General features: G+C 33.7%; 1 protein-coding gene across 1 annotated transcript in view; it reads right to left on the bottom strand.

The window, feature by feature from the left end:
* Positions 1 to 282: 282 nt before the first annotated feature.
* The window catches only part of KLHL28 (kelch-like family member 28), a 17,016-nt gene continuing 1,911 nt past the window's right edge, over positions 283 to 15,387 (bottom strand). Inside the window, exons 2-5 of the mRNA XM_004681907.2 lie at positions 8,324 to 9,222; positions 5,044 to 5,487; positions 2,929 to 3,137; positions 283 to 1,513 (exon numbers count right to left, since the gene is read on the bottom strand). Of these exons, the coding sequence (XP_004681964.1) occupies positions 1,350 to 1,513; positions 2,929 to 3,137; positions 5,044 to 5,487; positions 8,324 to 9,222 (1,716 nt within the window). The 3' untranslated portion in view covers positions 283 to 1,349. The remainder of the gene's footprint in view (positions 1,514 to 2,928; positions 3,138 to 5,043; positions 5,488 to 8,323; positions 9,223 to 15,387) is intronic.

Below are 15,387 nucleotides of genomic sequence, written 5' to 3'. Positions count from 1 at the left end.
TCAAAGTAGAACTGAATTTAGAACCATTACTCACATAAACATTGAGTTCCAGTTTCCTCAATACCTAAAATAGTGTTACCTAAGAAATGTATAAAGTAATGCATGACTGCTTAATGCTTTACATTTAATGCATATACGCCTATATTAAGAAGGACAATTAATATCTAGCACAAGACAAAAGAAGATAAAAGGTTGTATCACTATTCAGGAACCACAAAAAGCATAAAATAAGCCGTGTAGGTGATTTTTGAATGTTAACATTAATATAAGCACTAACATTCTATTTATTTATTTAAAATCACTAACATTTTAAATGAACACAAATGAATCAAGCCAGTTTAAATAAAAAATACTGCCAAGACATATCATGCATTTCTCATACTGAACATCCAAAAGAACATCATTATAGCCTCGTTAGAAATCCTACAGTTAGCACCATTTTTATATCTGAACACTTTGAAAAAGCAAAGAACTAAAATTATTATAAGGACATACTTTTAAAAATCAGTATGCACTAAGGATGATCAACATTTGTCAAATATTTACATCAATACCAGGAATCTTATAGATTGACAGAAAAAAAAAATTAACAACCAAAACTGATGTGTCTGTTTATCCATGCTTAGCATAGCAATGATGGGTAACTAAATTCATCCAGCATTAATCTACCCATACAACAAAGGCATAAACAATAACTATTTGACTTTATCCTTAAAATAAATAAGTCATCAAATATTATGCCAGTAAGTCTATTTGTCCTGCAAACTTACTATATCCCCAGGCCAAAAGCTATTTAGCAGGAAGAATATCCAAAGGACCCAGTATGGCATGTAATTTACAACCGTTATGAAGTACCAGGGGGAAAAAAAAGCAGCCCTTTATTTGTTTAAAATGTGAAGCATGTGAGTTTATAGCAACAGACACTATTACCACTCTGTCCAGTCATTCAATACACTCAGCAAAAAGCATCTTTCATCCTAGTAAATTGTGATGCATATCAAGGAAGAGGGACAGAGTTGAAACTAAACAAACAAAAAAAGCAGCAAGGTGTTCTCCACATGTATACATGTGAACATAAAACTATTCTCAGTACTACAAAAAAAAAGTGCACAATTCAATTGGCAAGATCTTCACCCCCCCCCCTTTTTTGTTTGATTATTGATTCACTATGTATTCAAGAGCAACCAGAGCTACTTGTCAATTCAAAGTGCTCAACAAAACATTTGAGTCTTCATGCCATTTCAAGTTAAAAAGAAAGCAATGCAGCTTTTGAGTTTCAGAAAATTCGGCATCCTTTCATGCGGCACAAGGTTCATCACCACACTATTTCCACAAGTTCATACTTGTTGTCAAAGTGCAGTTAATCCGAAATTGCAGCGACAGTATATCATGCCAGCTGAATCCAGCCATGTGTCTGAGATAGGGTCATATTTCTGCACGGTATTCAGATAGGACGACCCAGAGTGACCACCAACTACGTAAAGGTAGTTATCTATCACTGCAGCACCAACTCCTAGAAAATATGAGTAAAAAGAGAGAAAAACATGTTACTCATGAAGCAAATATCTCATTAAAAGCAAATGAATTTGTATCTAGTAATAAGTGCTTGGGGGGGAGGGTTGGGAGGGGCAGGAGAACCTTAACCTAAATGCAACATTTTCCTTCACCTCTCTTCCTAAATATGATTCTGCATCTCCTTCACCACAGGAAAATACTAAAAATGTAATATATATTTTTCCATTTGTTTTGATCTGAATTTTATTTACATATATATTTTTAAATCATTTTTATCAAGCTTTCTAACATATCAAAATATTTAAAAATATACTGAATTGGGCCCTCCCTGGTGGCGCAGCGGGTTAAAGCACAGCACTGAGAAGCTAAAGCCTCTTCCGCATGAGTTCGATTCCCACCTGCCCCGGAGGTGACCACATGGCGTGGCAGACCCCTCCTGACCCGCCCGCTGCTCCCCTCAGCAGTGTACTTCGTCCATCTGCCTGTTCTGCTCCCCGCTCTGTCTCTGGTGAAGCCTCTCGCCGCCCCTGAGCCTCTGACCTGTACCCCAGTTCTGTATGAATAAATAAATCTTTAAAAAAAAAAATATACTGAATTGTATAATCTATGACTAAAAATTCTACTCTATATATTATTATATAGAGTTCTAAAAATAACAAGGCTACCCATTTTTTTTTACCTCTCATTGTTTTATGTTTTTTTCTCTCAATGATAATAACTTAAGAAATTAACTATAATAAACAATTAATTCATTACGTTCTGTCCTTATAGTTTATTTTGCAAATTTATGTTTCAGGACTTTTTAAAATCACAAATACAGGAAATACCAGAGAGTATAATTTCCATCAGTAACTTAAAATCTTCCCTTTAAAATAATGTGATTTGAGTTTTGGGTTCAAAAAATATGTCCCTCTAAGACATATTTGTTTTTTTTTAGGAACTCTAAGTCCAATTCTTTTTTGCTCAACTATACCCCCTGAACAGAGAACACCTGAAAGTTAGTCTGCAGACTGCCTACATAATAAAACATAAAAGAATAGGCCCTCCATGGTGGCACAATGGGTTAGAGAAAAAAATAAAACTATCCAAATATTGTCTGTGTATGTATAACAACAAAATAGTATTTTTTGTTATATGTAGAAGAGCTCCTATAAGATACACTCTATTATCACCATTTCTCAAAATGTTCTCTCCAAGCTTATGAAATGATAAATATACACACTGGCATATTAAGATGGCAATAAAGAAATCTATTTAGTTTTGTCTAAACAAGTTATCTTTCAAGTTCACCCCACAAAACATTTTGTTTTCCTAGACAAGGAAAATCCTTATTATTATATCCCAAGGAATAGTTCCAACGAGTTTCACTGTTATAAATACTGCTTGACATGTTTAGAATCAGTAAATTATTACCTGTTCTGGGTTCTTTCATTGGTCTACAAACAGTCCACTGGTTCTGATGAGGATCATATCTCTCAATGCTTGACAAATGCGAGACTCCATTATGTCCACCCACCACAAAAATAAAGCCTAGCATGACACCCACACCAAAGTGAATCCTTTTATCTGCCATAGATGCGACTATCTCCCAGGAATCCTTACTTGGATCATAACGCTCCACACTGCAAATATTCATAAAAGACAGAATTAATTCATAGATCCTTTGTGTCACTCTTCATTCTAAAGCAAACTTAAAACCTACATAGTTTTAGAAGTTCAAATAAATAGATATAAAACAAATGTTTGGCTTTGCTGACAAAATAAGGGTATAAGCTTATCTTGTATACTCAGTACAGTAGCCATATGTTATTTCATTATAATGTACAAGCACCAAGATATACTAATGGAATTGAACATGAAGTCAGAAAACCTAGTTCAAGTATAATATTGCATACCTAGAGTTGAATAAATTCTAGCTCTAACACTATGAACTTTTATAATGTTGGATAAGTTTCTTCCTCTCACCTGCAAAAATAGGGATAAGACAACTTCAAAGAACTCATAGAAGAAAAAGTTAAAATGAGTATGCATGTGAAAGTACTTTGGCTCTCACAAGTAGAATATAGATCCTTTCTAATGACAGTGAGGACCTTTATATAACTAAAAGAAAACAGACAAAAGAAAGTAAGAGGAGGAACTTTTTTTCTTACAGAATTCATGGTGATTTACTAAAAACACTGCAAATTTCCTAACACAAACTGGCTAACCATAATGACTTGAGTGATTTAGGAGAATTCAAGGATTCCATTCCAGAGACCCTTCTTAATTCCTAGTTGTATTATGGAGGTACAAATTAAATTAGAACTCCTAAAAAACTTCCAGAAGACCTGTCCTGTGAAGGGACACAAAGGCAAGCTTGTTGAGCTTGTTCTTGACCTAATAGCTCGAATGTCTAAAACATTTCAGAGTCAATGACATCATTCATAAATTCAGAATAAAGAAACTAGATTAAGAATTAAACTACAACTGTTGCTGAAAGGGCACCAGGATAAAAGCTATTAGAGCAGACTCACTGGATGAGAAGTTGATAAATTACAGATATACTATTGAGTACTTCAAGAGTATTCTCTCAAAATGAAAATACTTAACATTGTATTTCATGCATTTCTGGAAGGAGTTTTTCAAACAATAGAAATGCTTATGTGGGCCCCAAATACCTTATTTTCAACTAAGGGAACAATAAAGAGGGTGAATATTTTAGCTTACACAGAAATAAAAATTTGTAGCTAAAATGCTACTATACTATTGCTTTGGCATATGAGTTAAAAAGCTGTAATATACTTTGATTAAAATGCTCACATTAATAAAATACACACCATTCTAATTATCAGAAACAAAAATCTTTGGACCATCACTCTACAGTAAAGGTTAAGATAAATTTTCCATAAAACAGTCACTTTACACTTTTGTCTTCTCATATATTTTTCGTTTACTCAAAGAATAAAAAAATACAGAAACCTCAGACTCCAACCTAACTCGGATACATAATAAAATATGTATGATTATGGATTAAAAATCAAGAAACTCAATAAGGCTTTAAGTTAATGATGGGCAATAATACTGTATGAGTATGTGTGTGTGTGTATTAATTACATTTTCACTTTATTCTAGTAAGCAATCCAATAACATACTATCTTCACACACTTTTATATCTGTGTGTATGTAGATATCTATATATCTCTATAGATATATAAAACAGACTATCTATACAGTCTGTGTGTGTGTATAGACAGACAAGAGACTGAGACCACCTGGATTCTAAAGTTGCCTAGCTTCATCTTATTTTTCAGATTTCTGAATATAATCTAGTCCATTTATAGTAAATGGATGAATGCAAAATTTAATAAGGAGGAACTGATTTTTTGGTTGTATTATATCCCTATATAAAATAACTACAATTGTGAAGCACATCAAGTTTCCTAAATTCCTATCGTTACTACTTTTAGAATTAAAAGGGGAGGTTTATTCACACACACAGTTTAAAATCCAGTAATTATCAATGAGACTTTTAAAAAAAAACAAACATACCTGTTCATGTGGGCAGGGCCATACCCACCAATGGCATATATCATTCCATCTAAAACAGCTGCAGCAAAGCAACTTCTTTTCGTAGTCATTGGCGCCACAGGTTGCCATTTTCTTATTTTAGGAATGTACTTCTCTACAGATTGTAAATAGGATTGTCCATCATATCCACCTAAAGCATAAAGTTCTCCTGCAAGTACTACTACTCCAAAGGTACTTCGAATTTCATTCATTCTTTCAAGGGAAGTCCAGGTATTTGTATCAGGATTCCAGCATTCTACTGAATTTTCATGTTTTCTCACAGTAACACCAGGACGCACATTATTTTCAATACCACCTACAACATAGACTTTTTGGTCTAAAACACCTATTCCAAACTCATAGCGAGGAATGTTTAGGGGTGCCAAACCAATCCAAGAGTCATTCTGAGGGAAGTACATCTCCACACTAAAGAAAAAAGCAGAAAAGTTAATTAAAAAAAAATCAAATGACCCATAAACAAATGAAAATATTTGATCTCATTAGTATCAGGGACATACAAACTAAAACCTCAACAAATCTATGACATACTTTCCAGACTGGCAAAAATTAAAAATCAATCAATAACAACTGTTGGCAAGAACCTGGGTACAAGGAATGCATTATCTCTTGGTAGGAGTGCAACTAATAAAAACTATTCTGGGAAACAATTTCTTTATCTGGTAAAATAGATATACATATGTCTAACTCAGTAATATGTTTCCTATGCATTTACTCTATCACAGGCCTTTACAGTTAAGTTTTGCACCAGGATACACAGACAGAAATGTTCACAGCAACATAATGCAATCATCAAATGGGAAGATAAGAGAATGGATAAATAAGATGCAGTATAAAGACCCTAAAGCCAAGTAATTCAATTCCTAGAGAATGTACACAAGAGAAGAGCATATGTATTTTGTATGCACAGAATGTTCCCAGAAGCATTATCTGTGATAGTTAAAACTGGAAACAATTCAAATATAAAGTATATTCTGTATAGTTTTATTTATATCAATTCAAAAACATTTCCACTTTCTGGATTAGCAAAGAAGATAATGGTTACCTTTGGAGAGAACAGGGAAGGACTAATATGTGGTTTCTAGATGTTGGTCAGATTCTGTTCTTGAACTGATTTGTAATGCTCATTTTGTGTAATTCCTAACCTGTACACTGCAGATATGTACATTATGTATAAAACTTCAATTAATGGTTACAATTAAAATGTTCATACAGAAAGAAAATACTGTATCATGTTCTTATACTATAATACCAAATACCAATGAAAGCAAATAAATGACTTCCTTATGCAGTCTCATAGATGAATTTCGCAACTTCCTGTTCAGTAAGAAAACAAAACTACATTTATATAGAAATATGTAAATCTACTTTGGAACACATATATGTTATGAAATTACAATGAAAAGCACAGGAAAATACATAAATGATAGGGTAATGGTTTCTTAAAAGAAATGGCATCAAGAAGGGGCAAAAGGGCTTAAAGATACTAAAAGCTTATTTCTTAAGCTGAATGATAAGTATTCATTTTTCATAGCCTGTATGTATAATATATATTATTGTCACTTGCATGGATATATTTTATTACAAAAAAAGGTTGGGGGAAACATAGCTAATTTCCCCAAACACAATAATGAAAATGCATAAATATATTTTCTATCTAGCATGATTAAAGTTTACTGATTACCTATTTATTATCAGCTTTGCTATAGTGTTTTAAAAACATAAATTTATTCCAATGAGAATATAAACTTGCTGAAGAGTCATGATCTAATCTGGTATATTTGATGCACAGGTGTTTAATATTTTTTGTAGAATTGAATAATCATTCCAGTTTTTCCCAAAGTTTTAAGAAGTACTGTAAGAAACAACTTTGTGCAGGTGACATGTAAAAATATTTTCTTATGGAGGGAAAATTTTTTCTTTAAAAGTTTACTGGGTCTAAAGATATAAACAGCTCTTATTATTCTTCAGTAATTTGATAATTTTAATAGAGAGACCAAGCGGCAACTGCTTGAGAATTTTAATAATAGACACACATACTTAGAATTTTTTGTCAAGACATTTGCCTAATTTACCAAATCTTTAGAAATGCCAGAATTCCACAACATCAAAGAAATATACCAAATCTAAATACTTTCATGAACCAGTTCAAGCCAAAGGAAAACCAAAATGATTGAATCTGTAATATCCAGCTGTATTTTCGGTGTACTTCAGTTAATATCATAAAATTCTAAGTCATGGTTTGGCAAACTGTAACTCTGGTCAAAATTAATCTCATCTGCCAATTTTGTAAAAAAGTGTTATTGGAACTAGGCTATTTACGGCATCATCCTTTTATGTACTGTCTATATCTATTTTTACAGTGCAATGCCAAATTTGAATAGTAACACTTGGCTTCACACAGAAAGTTTCACAACACCTCTAAGTTATTAGCAAATAAAACATTTTATAACTGTTCTTATTAAAAAAATATTTACACTGAAGAAAATAAATTGCACATAAAGCTTAAAATGTGTACCAGTATCAAACATTTTATTATTTTGATATGGTTCTTCTAATTACATTCATTCCAACACATTTTGTGCCTAGTCTGCCCTCATGATAGTGTTAACTCTCCTTTTAAACATCTTCTGATATAGCTAGCAATAATAAGTACACCTGATATGGTCTGACCCAGAAACGTAAATGGTTTCACAAATTTAAAAAGACATAAAGGCCCTCCCTGGTGGCACAGCTGGTTAAAGCACAGCACTAAGAAGCTAACGCCACTTCAGCATGAGATTGATCCATACCCCGGAGGTGATCCACATGGCACAGCAGACCTCTTCTGACCCACCCGCTGCTCCCCTCAGCAGTGTACTTCATCAGTCCACCTGTTCTGCTCCCCACTGTCTCTGGTGAATTCTCTCACAGCCTCTGCAACTCTGGCCTGTACCCCAGCTCTCTACACATAAATAAATCTTTAAAAAGATAATAATAAAAAGACATAAAATGGGTTAGTGAGTAACCAGGATGGATAAAGTTTGTGCACTGGGAGGAAGAAGTCATGTTAATAACGGACAGTGTTATAGCGAATGGGTGATATGATTGAAACAACCAGAATAAATATTTTAAGAAAAGGAAAAAACCAAAAAAAAATTAGGAAAATAAAGAGAGCTATCTTTTAAAACAACAGAAAATCAGCACACTTAAAAAGTATAAAAACTCTATTAGCATCAATCCTTTAAGATAGTCTTCTATTTACCTATCCAAACAGGCAAACAATCCAGATTTTCCTCCTACAGCACACAGTACTTTAGGAGCACAACGAGGTCGTGTCATCAAGACCGTCTGATGAGAGAGTCTATGTTCAGGCATAAAATGATACTTTAGGGCTTCATTCAAAAGCTGTTTACAAGTGCGATCATCACGAATAAGATGATTTGCTTCATAAAGTCTAGTGAGAAACTTAACACTCAGCAATGGTAATCGCACACTGTTAAGTAGCTGTGCTAAGTATTTCTGGCGCTCTTGTACATCATACTTGATCCAAGACTCAAGTGCATAAAAAACTGCCTCTTCAGTAGCTACATTCAAACAGTCATTGGAAACAATTTCATCCAAATCAGCATGTGTAAGCTCAAAAAACTCTTCAGTCTGGCAAACAGCTTCAAAATTCTGACATATGTATTTAGTGGCTGCCAAATAAAGATCATGACATCCATAAGTCTCTGCAAAACGAGAAATTCCAATACAATTACCAGGATCAAGCTGGCTTTCAAGAAATGCACAACATTCTTTCAGGACAAGTTTTATTTGGAGTAGATTTGCTGCTGGGAGGAGAGATTCAACTGTGTCTTGCGAAATAAAAACAGTTCCTGTATAGGCATACTCCACAATTGCTTGGAGAGCAGTTTCATCAATGCACTGAAACTCAACCTCACTGTTCTCTTTTTCAGAAAGGTTTCCAGTGAACATAGCTTTGAAATATGGACTGATGCTGGCAAGTACCACTTTGTGAGCATGGATTTTAACATCACCTACTCGAAGAATGATATCACAGAGTTCGTGATGTTGACGAAGAAGATTTAAGCCCTGCAGAAGTTGTTCAGAGTGTAGGTGTGTTAAATTAGCAAGCATGTAGGTTGGGGATGTGTGGTCCATCTACAGAAAAACAAAAAGTAAGAAAAATTACTTCAAAAACAATCTTGGCAATATGATTTCTTTTTTCAAGTTATATAAAATCTGTCTTTTTGTTGGTTTTAAATACTTGCATCACGTACCAGATATACTTAAAGAATTTAAAGGGGTGTTAAAAATCACTTAGCTCAACTGCTTTACTTTGGATATTAAGGAAACTGAGGTTCAAATATTGTATGATACATCCTCCAATCACTAAGGTCTCTTGACAATGGACCTTTAGATAAAAACTCTGCCAGTTCTATTACCCATCTATAAATTCAAATCTGACCTATATAGGAACAAAACACAATGTGGGGGGAAAACCTTAGTGAAAGGAAAATTAGTTTGGAAATACCACTTGGTATTATTTTCTCAGTATCACTATCACTATCAAAGATGCTTCAACTGTAAAGAAATTTCATGCCAAGTCACAATATTACTTTGATAAAAGGTATCATTACTACCAACTAACTCAGCAACAACAAAAAAATTAATGTAATGTGAACACAATCTGATGCTCTACACTGTGGACAATACAGTTCACTTAATGATCTAAACCATATCTATTAAACTCTTGATCATAAATGTAGATCATATTTAATTTACTTTCTACTCTGTTCTTTTGGAAGATGAAAAAGAATAAAAACAAGAGAAGGAAAAGTAGAGGCAGCAGCACTGTGGTTGTTAATAGCTCTTTTCCTTTACATTATAAACCCTGCAACTTTGGACTGTTACTTTATATAATAAAGACTTTGCAGATATGATTAAGGATTTTGAGAGATGCAGATTCTGCTGTAGACCCTAAACAATCATACATGCTTTATACAAAGACATCAAGAAGGGGATTTGACACAGAAACAGAGCAGGTATGTGACCACCCGGCCAGGAATTTGAGTGATGCAGACAATAACCTAGCAACACTGGCAGGTGACCAGGAGTTGGAAAAGGCTAGGCTCTCCTGGAGCCTCCACCAGGAATAAGCCCTGCCAACACTTCCTCTTCAGCCCAATGATACTAATTCACACTTTTCACGTCCAGAACTGTGAGAGCATAAATTTCAAATTTTGTGGTAATTTGTTACACCACCTGTAGAAAGTTAATACATGGCTACCTCAGCATAACTAGCAGCAGCTGCTCATAACAGATATGACATACCTATACAAGGTGAATTGTTTCCTTCCTATCTCACTCACATCTCAAGCACAAGTTAAAGGAATAACTAAAAAGTAGAAAAAGTAAAAGTATCACAAATAAATCAAAACATTTATATTTTAAATAACCTAAATAACCCTTTCTTTCCCTCCCCTCTCCCCCACCCCCCATACACATAGCTAGCAGAATAATTTTCAATTATGGTATGGATGAGTCTGAAAAACTTCTGATTCTTCCAGTGGGTATTTCACTCCAAAATAAAATATTAGTGTAACAGCAACTAGAGGTATAAGTTTAGATGGAGATCTGTTCGTTAGCTTACTATAGTGTTGATCTTTTAAACTATTTAACACCTATTAGTTTTTCAATCACACTTTTTTTTTTTTAAAGACTTACTGGGCCCTCCTTGGTGGCGCAATAGGTTAAAGCAGAGCACTAAGAAGCTATGGCAGCCACTGCAGCATGAGTTGAATCCCAGGCCAGGGAGGTGACCCACATGGCACAGCAGACCTCTTTTGACTTCCTGCTGCTCCCCTCAGCAGTGTATTTCAGTAGATCTACTGTTCTGCTCCCCACTTTGTCTCCAGTAAATCCTCTTACTCCTCCGCACCTCTGCCCTGTAACCCAGTTCTGTATGTATAAATGTTTTTTCCCATATAAAAGATTTATTTATGAATACAAGAACTGGGGTACAAGCCAGAGGTGTGGGGGATGAGCGGATTCACCAGAGACAATCACACCTCTTGATATCTATTCAAAGGCGTTGAAAATTCAAAGTCCACACAAAAACCTGCACATGGATATTTACAACAGCTTTATTCATAACTGCTAAGTTATGGAAGCAACAAAAATATCCTTTTCATAGGTAAATGAACAAATAAACTGCGATGCATCATGATCATAGAATATTATTCAGTGCTTCTTTAGGAAAAAAGAAAAGACCTATCAAGCTATAGAAAATACATGCATGTTATCAAGTGAAAGTGGCTACTCTGAAAAGGCTATATACTGCAAGATTCTAAGTATATAACATTCTGGAAAAAGCAAAACTATGGAAAGTAAAAACATCAATGATTAATAGGAGAAAGGCATTGATGAATAAGTAGGGCAAAGAGGATTCTTAGGGCAGTGAAATTACTCTACCTGTTATATTCGTGGATACATGTTATTATACATTTGTCCAAACCCACAGAACACACAGCACCAAGGATGAACCCTGAGGTAAACTGTAGGCTTTCGGTGATGATCTGTGTCAAAACAGTTTATCAAATATATGTTATCAAATATAACATATAATATTCCAATGAAGGATATTGATGATAGGGTTAGTGGGGGACAGGGAGATAGGCAAAGACTGGGGCAGGATCTGGGGCAGGATGTTAGGGAGAAGTCTTTACCTTCCTCCCAATTTTGTAATTGACCTAAATGTGCTCTAAAAAAGTAATACTTTTTATTTTTAAAAGGAGATATAGCTACTTTAAGTATACATCTCTCCCCAGACTAAACAATTATGACCCAAGATATTCAAAAGAACCTGTAAGTGAGAACCCTGAATCAGTGTCAGTGTCACAGGACAGGAGACTATTTTAGACTATTTTTAAAAAATAAGATAATAATTCTACCAATATTCTTAAAAGGTTAATTTCAGATAACATTCTTAAATTATTAAAACTTCTGTCTGTGAATACATAGATGAAATTAGGATAAGTGAGTTAATACTATAGTATTTCAAATTTACCCTGTTCTTTAACTTGTTTAGATGACTTGCAGATGAGGAAAACATATCTGATATTTAGTTAGGTGTTTGTAAAGATTTTTCTAATGTCTTTCATGAGTTTGAGAATAAAGCTAAAAATTAAAAGCTAACTTACTAAGTTAAATTAGTGACTGGCTGAACAACCACACCAAAGTATTTTAGTTAATCAAATGAGCTCTCCCTTGAGGAAGATTTCTACATATCATTGGTAGTGTGCTATATGGTGAACAGGAAGATGCTTGAGGCATCTTCAGCTTAACAGATGACATTAAATTGCAAAGAACAGAAAAAAAATTACTGAAGAATAAGACAGGATCCAAAAAACCTCAAGAAAAAATTTAGAAGAAATAAATAATCTAAGATTCCATACAAAGACACAAATATAGAATAAGAGAGAAAAGTCTCAGTGAAGGACATGTTTCAAGGGCTTAAGGATTTTAAATTCAGTACTAGATGGTCCTCTGTGCCCACAGGTTCTGCATCTGGAGGGTGGGGGGGGGGATAAGAACAGAACAGTGAATAAGAAAAAGATAAAGGATAGGGCACTGGCATTAAGACCTCTGGTGGAGGTAAATGAAGCATGTGCACACAAGTAGAGGTGAAGCTGTTCTCCCAAAATTATATAGTTACGGAAATGGTCAGCAAATCAGTACAATTTTTTAAAAAAGATTAAACTATTAAGAGCATCAAGAACACCTTTGTTCAATTATCATAAGGTATAAGTTTCTGTTTTATATTTCTATGATTAACTCCCCTCATCCTCAGAGGAGCACCATAAGATAAGCATTGTTACTGTTGTTGCTATTTTACAGATGAAAGCACCCAGGCAAGATTTAAATTTTGGTAGCTAGTCTCCAGGGTACTTTAATTCTATGTTACTATGTTAGATAGAATTAAATCAAACTTTCCATACTCTACAGCAGCTTCATATTTTAGCTTCTAAAAGAAAGCTAACAAAGGTCAGGCCTCGAATTTTCTGAGTACTTAATTGACACCCAAGCTACACAACAGTGGCACTGAAATCAGCTGGGAGGCAATTAACTGCAACAATGAGCAAATAAGTGGTGGAGAGAAATGAGGATTGTTTATTTAAAAAAAAAAAAAAGTCCAAATACTGAGACTTTGCTGTTAAAAATGTGATTTATGAATTAAAAGATTTTTTATCATGAGTTTTTCTTATATTTCTTGCCCACAACTTCAACATTCCTCACAGATTTCATCTAATGATGGTGTAATATTTTGTCAGTGAGCCTATGGAACAAGTTGGCATATTTTCCTTTTCTATCAAGTTGACTTTCATTACATCTGGAGAAACAAAAGTTAAATTAGAAGCCTATTATAATATGAATGATTATATCATGGATTCAAGTATAATATAAAAGATAGGAATTCCTCAAAGCCATTGCTATATCCAGTCAAAGCTCTAAATTTTATCATTAATCTGTTCACTGAAAATCTGGTGGCAATGGATGTGAAATCTTGTTAACTTTCACCAAATTAGTGCTTAAAGCAACAAAAAATTGATTTTTGTTTAAAAAAATTTTTCTCACTTATGATAGAAGTGTACAATACAATGGCTTTGTAATCTAAAACCAAGTAAATGAATTGTTGATACACTTGCATGTATCAACAAAACTTAACCCTAATTAGATAAAAACAAAGCTCATAACTAACCTTATTAAAATTTGGACAAGAATCTAAAAAAAGATTCATAACAGAAATCTGAAAGATTAAAACACATGTAATCAAGTAGTACACAATAAAATATGAATAATTAATGGAAAACAACTAATTTTATCCTACAATTGCAAAACTCTCTTCACTAAGACTTTTCCAAAGCTCTGAGGGAGTAACTAAAGTAACTAATTTTAGTTTTACTTTTTTCCTCTGCCCAGTAGAAACACACATAAAATGAGCTGTAATACAAATGGAGAGGATGTTAACAAAAACATAGTAGGATTAAATGAATTAATATTAAGGATCTAGCACAGTATATGGCACACAGCAAAAACTCAATATAGTAATGTTATTATAATATTTATGCAGTATTTATTCTCAATAATTTCTTAAACCATTCAAAATTCTTATAGTTAACAGAATTCACATTGATTTCAATATTCCTGGATTTTTGTAAAATTTCAGTAAGAACAGAAAAATAGTGCTATCTCTATCCCTACATAGTCCATCATGGAGTCTAATGTATCTTCAAACTCTTAATCAAAAAAATGTGGCAGATGTAAATTGCATTCTTTAACAGTGATCTACAGAGAAAAAGGGTCAACTTGCTTTGTTAAAGAAAAAGGATATGGTATCAGTTGATTAATGTGTCCAAGACTTGAAAAGTAGTCTATAGAGAGAAGGGATAATTCTTCAATTTCTATCATAATGATGAAATATCACTCAATACCTTGAAAGTTCTTTTTTTTCTAATTCCATGATCATAACACAACTTCTACTTATTAACTTGACATTCCAAGTTCTTAGACACAGGAAAGGGTGTACTGCCTTTTCAACATGAAAATTCTATCCCTGGATATGCTTTCTTCTACTGAAACAAAAAACTAGCATTCAAACGTGTACATACTATTGTGTGTGTCATGCTCTTGTTTAGCATAGCTTTAATTAAGTTCCTGAAGTCTGAGCATACATGAGAAGTATAAATTTGAACTTACATTTAAATATTGGAATCACTGACTACTGCTGCAATTGACTTGGACTTCACCTCCCTGCCCTTAACCTGCCTCTAAAATAAAATACGAGAAGTGTTTTTCGGCCAACTAAAATACGCTAGTCAAACCAAATTTAGGCAGATTCATTTAGACACCAAAATAATTAATTAATATCAACATTTACCTAGAACTTAAGCCAAAACAAAGATGCATGCTACACAAGGCTCACTTACATTTACTACATTCCCAAACGAAAAAGGAACTTATATTGATTGAAACTGTGCTTTAAAACAACATCCGGTGTTGATTTTTGAACTTGCAAAATGCAGCAACATTATTTATAAAATGACTGCATGTGACTCAATTACCGTTAAGATTTTTTAAAGTATTTAGGCGCTATCCCATGTGGCAGAGAGCTGGTTAAAAATACTTGGCAGTTGACAATAGTGAAGGCAAAGATAAATAGATGGAACTATATCAAGTTAAATAGCTTCTGTACAGCAAAAGAGACATTACTAAAAACAAACAGAAAGATCACTAATTGGGAAAACATTTTCTCACACAAAAGTA

This window comes from Condylura cristata, unplaced genomic scaffold (genome assembly GCF_000260355.1).
Source record: "Condylura cristata isolate star-nosed mole 26May11 unplaced genomic scaffold, ConCri1.0 scaffold00013, whole genome shotgun sequence".
Classification (NCBI taxonomy): Eukaryota; Metazoa; Chordata; class Mammalia; order Eulipotyphla; family Talpidae; genus Condylura; species Condylura cristata.
Note: the sequence above shows the minus strand (reverse complement) of the source record. Positions and strands in the feature narration are given on the sequence as shown.